Raw genomic sequence first — 3,503 nt, 5'->3', positions numbered from 1 at the left:
CAATTGTCCTGAACCCAATCTGCATAGAGAAGATGAGATCACCTAACACTGAGGTCACCCTCCGTGATCAAGAGCAGTGTTGTGATGCCTGACCTGTGGTGGCGCAGTGGATACAGCATCGACCTGGAAATTCTGAGGTCGCCGGTTCGAAACCCTGGGCTTGCCTGGTCAAGGTACATATGGGAGTTAATACTTCCAGCTTCTCCTCCCCTTCTCTCTCTCTCTTTCCCTCTCCTCTCTAAAATGAATAAATAAAAAAATTAAAAAAAGAGCAGCGTTGTGGGGGAATGTCATGAACTGACCCTAAAAATCTCTGTGGCGACTTTCACTAATCCTGGACAAATGCCCACAGGTCAAGACCAGCTGCTGACCAGGTCTCCTCTGCAAACTAGAGACTCAGTCTCAGTTTAGGCTCTTAAAGTCTTACAAAAACAGTTCAGGACGCCATCATCTGGTTTTCAAGCTATATTTGAGGGTGCTGGCCAGCGACATGTCAGAGTCAGCTGGTGTGAAAATGCCCACACATCTAGCTGCCTCATGATGTATGGACGAACCCCTGCAATGTCCAGAAATGTGGGCTTGGGCTCGGCCAGCTGGTGATGCTTATTCTCATAAAGATGTCCTATATTGCCTAGAGTTGTACAGGGGTCAAAAGGCTGATTTGTTCTTTAGTTTTCAACTGTCCCTTCTGTGTCTGTGGTCATCCTGACAGTTCTCACGTTCACGGCCACTGCAATGAGGAGTGAAGCTATGAAGGCGTATATTCGACAGAAGACCACTCTCAGGTACAGCACTGACAGGTCACTCTGCGTTACTGACCGCATTCTTCTTGGAGGGGGTCCACTGTCCACACTCCCTCCAGCTCCTTTGTTTATACACCGTGGGGGATCCCAACCTAACCGGCAATGACAGTGCCCTTTATTGTTGCAAACACCCCTCAGATTGCATTTACTGGGAGGGCAGTGATAATTCATTCCAGCCACAGTACCATTGCAGTGATTATTCAGACAGAATTTTCCACCACCACAGGGGGTACCAGGTCTCACAGCACCAACATCAGTTGTTCCTGTCCCCCGGTGTGACCCCACTCCAAAACACAAAGACCCCTCGAACACACTCTGGTGGAATCCAACATGTTCTTGCAGCTTAGGCAGATGAGTGACATTGGTGCACTGTAGGCGTCCACACTGAATGTCTTCTTGAGCACAAGACACAGGACGAAACTCAGTACCAGTCCCACAGTGTCCAAACCTGTGGCCCCTTCTATTGATCACGTAGCAGGCGTCTGGAGCGTTCTGGGCACCTTCACCAAAGATCTGCTTGCAGTGCATGTTGCGGTCAGTACAGTTCCCATGGAAGCAGTAGCCTTCCTCAGTGCACGGGGTTCCATCTTGCAGATAAAAGTCATCAGGGCACATAAAGGTGTGCCCGAGGCAGTACTCCGGAAGGTCACAGATGTTCTGGATTGGTCGGCAGAGCGTTCCTCTGGGCGAGTAGGTGCAGTTTGTGCAGCATCTGCATGTGTTACATGTGCTTCCGGGTGTAAAGGTACAGTCAGCATTGCAGCAGGGGTTGTGATGACACTGCTTGAAGGATCCACAGTCACAGTGCTCACCTTCATCCACCACAGAGTTCCCACACCGAACATATGTCAGGCTTTTATTGTGATAGATAAAGTCGGTTCTGAACAGGCAACCTTCAGTGTTACGAGTTATATGCTGTACGTGCACAAAGGAGCAGTTACTGAAGGCGTCTGTCAGTACTGGGTATCTGTACATGATGCAGGTGGTCCGTCTTTGGCAAACACAATTTTTTTTATCATAATAGATACCATAATTTTTTGCAATGTGTTGGGTGGCTATAATAGACAACAATAAATAATGTCTGCCTAGTTGACCAACCACGATGAGATTACGGGCTGTGCACAGTCCATATATGGGAGGCACAAAATTAATGTCTTCAGGTCTGTCTTTAATCACAATCATGGATGAGTGTGGTTTAAAAATTTTATAAATGTTCTTTGCATAATAGGTATGAAAGGCACTCCCTGGCACCTGAAAGTTGTTCATTGCAGTTGGATCTGCTGTATTATAAATGATCATTAAACTGACATAGTATCTCATATCAAGACCTTGGAGCATGGAATCAACTATGCTAGCTATGTTTATCAGATACTGGGCAGTCAGTGACACATTGTGGAATAGAGTATACATTGATATAGAACTCATTACACAGCCTTTTATATTCATTTTATGTGATGAATAAAGCTTACTACTGACCCTGGGAAATGCACTGGCATTGGCTGGAGAGAACAGGGGGTGCCTCTCTTCCTTGTACCCCAGCGAGTACATGGGTCCTATTGCCTTGGTGTCTGCCACTATCTGGGAAACCAGGTGTTCAAAGGTTCGGGAGTCCTTGAGGGGTTTGATTTCATAGGCAAGGTCATCCACCTTCATAATACCTTCTAGGCCCCCATAGCACGTGTCCACAGTGACCATAGAAAGAGGAACCCCCTCCAGGTAGCCAAGGTAGTAGCAGTCGAGGGGGACAAAAGGGTACTCCACCTGCAAGGCTCCCTGGTCATCCTGAGTCATCATCATCAGATCTCTGGACATAAACAGTTTCTTGTGCCGCAGATGGATAACGTGTCTCTGGCCCCCAAACCTCAGGCTGTAGGAGAGCCAGCCGGGCACCTGACCGCCTTTGCCATGGTGCACTTGCTTCTGGGGAATCACCACCTCAGAGGAGATGTAGCGCCATGACGGTCGACCTTGAGAACCCTGAACTGGAGACCACACCACCCAAAGCACTGGTAGCAAGGAGGCCGCCCACAGGGGGACCGAGTCCTCTGCCAGACTCATGCCCTGTTGGGGACAACTGTCAACAGGAATGGAGAAAGGCAGGGTCTGCAGTAGAGGCGGGTCCCCACCACCTAACCAGGCCACAAGCAGATTGTGACATAGAACCTCCCCTGGGCCTGTCAGCTGGGGTATAAGTAACAGTCACCGGGCGTGGCAGTGGGTGGGGTTAGACATGAGCAGCTGAGGTTGAGGGGGGAGGAGAGGTGTCTGTGATGCCCACGGGGGAGTGAACGAGAAGGAAGCAGAGCCCATCCATCTCCCTCTGTATTTGAATATGTGTCTCCGTTACAGCACAGTTACATTCTCCACCAACGCTCACCCACGGGACGCCTGGGCCACTCTCTGTGGATCGCTGTCTTCCTTATTACGGGAACCATCTCCCTGTTTCTTCATCATGTGGAGCTAGACTTTGTTAATTTTGTCTTCACAGATGTTGAAATTATTTAATTCTTTAATTGCACATGTCTTATTCTGGTTTGCAGTTAAGACTTTTTCAAATATGAGCTCCTTCTGACTTTTGCTTTGAGGCTTTTTTGGGCTTAGATACTAAAACCTTCCCAGCATTCCATGTGATTGCTTCTTACTGCAGCTGGTGACAACAGAAGACATTTCCAGCCCAGTGTGAACCCAGGGTTGTTCCCG

At 48.6% G+C, this 3,503-nt stretch overlaps 1 protein-coding gene across 1 annotated transcript; it reads right to left on the bottom strand.

The window, feature by feature from the left end:
• Positions 1–668: 668 nt before the first annotated feature.
• On the bottom strand, positions 669–3,257 carry LOC136386985 (disintegrin and metalloproteinase domain-containing protein 20-like). Its single transcript, XM_066358077.1, is given in 3 exon segments — positions 669–2,862; positions 2,864–2,932; positions 3,181–3,257. Coding segments are annotated over 3 exon segments (2,340 nt in total).
• Positions 3,258–3,503: the final 246 nt, after the last annotated feature.

Source organism: Saccopteryx leptura, unplaced genomic scaffold (assembly GCF_036850995.1).
Source record: "Saccopteryx leptura isolate mSacLep1 unplaced genomic scaffold, mSacLep1_pri_phased_curated manual_scaffold_34, whole genome shotgun sequence".
NCBI lineage: Eukaryota > Metazoa > Chordata > Mammalia > Chiroptera > Emballonuridae > Saccopteryx > Saccopteryx leptura.
Note: the sequence above shows the minus strand (reverse complement) of the source record. Positions and strands in the feature narration are given on the sequence as shown.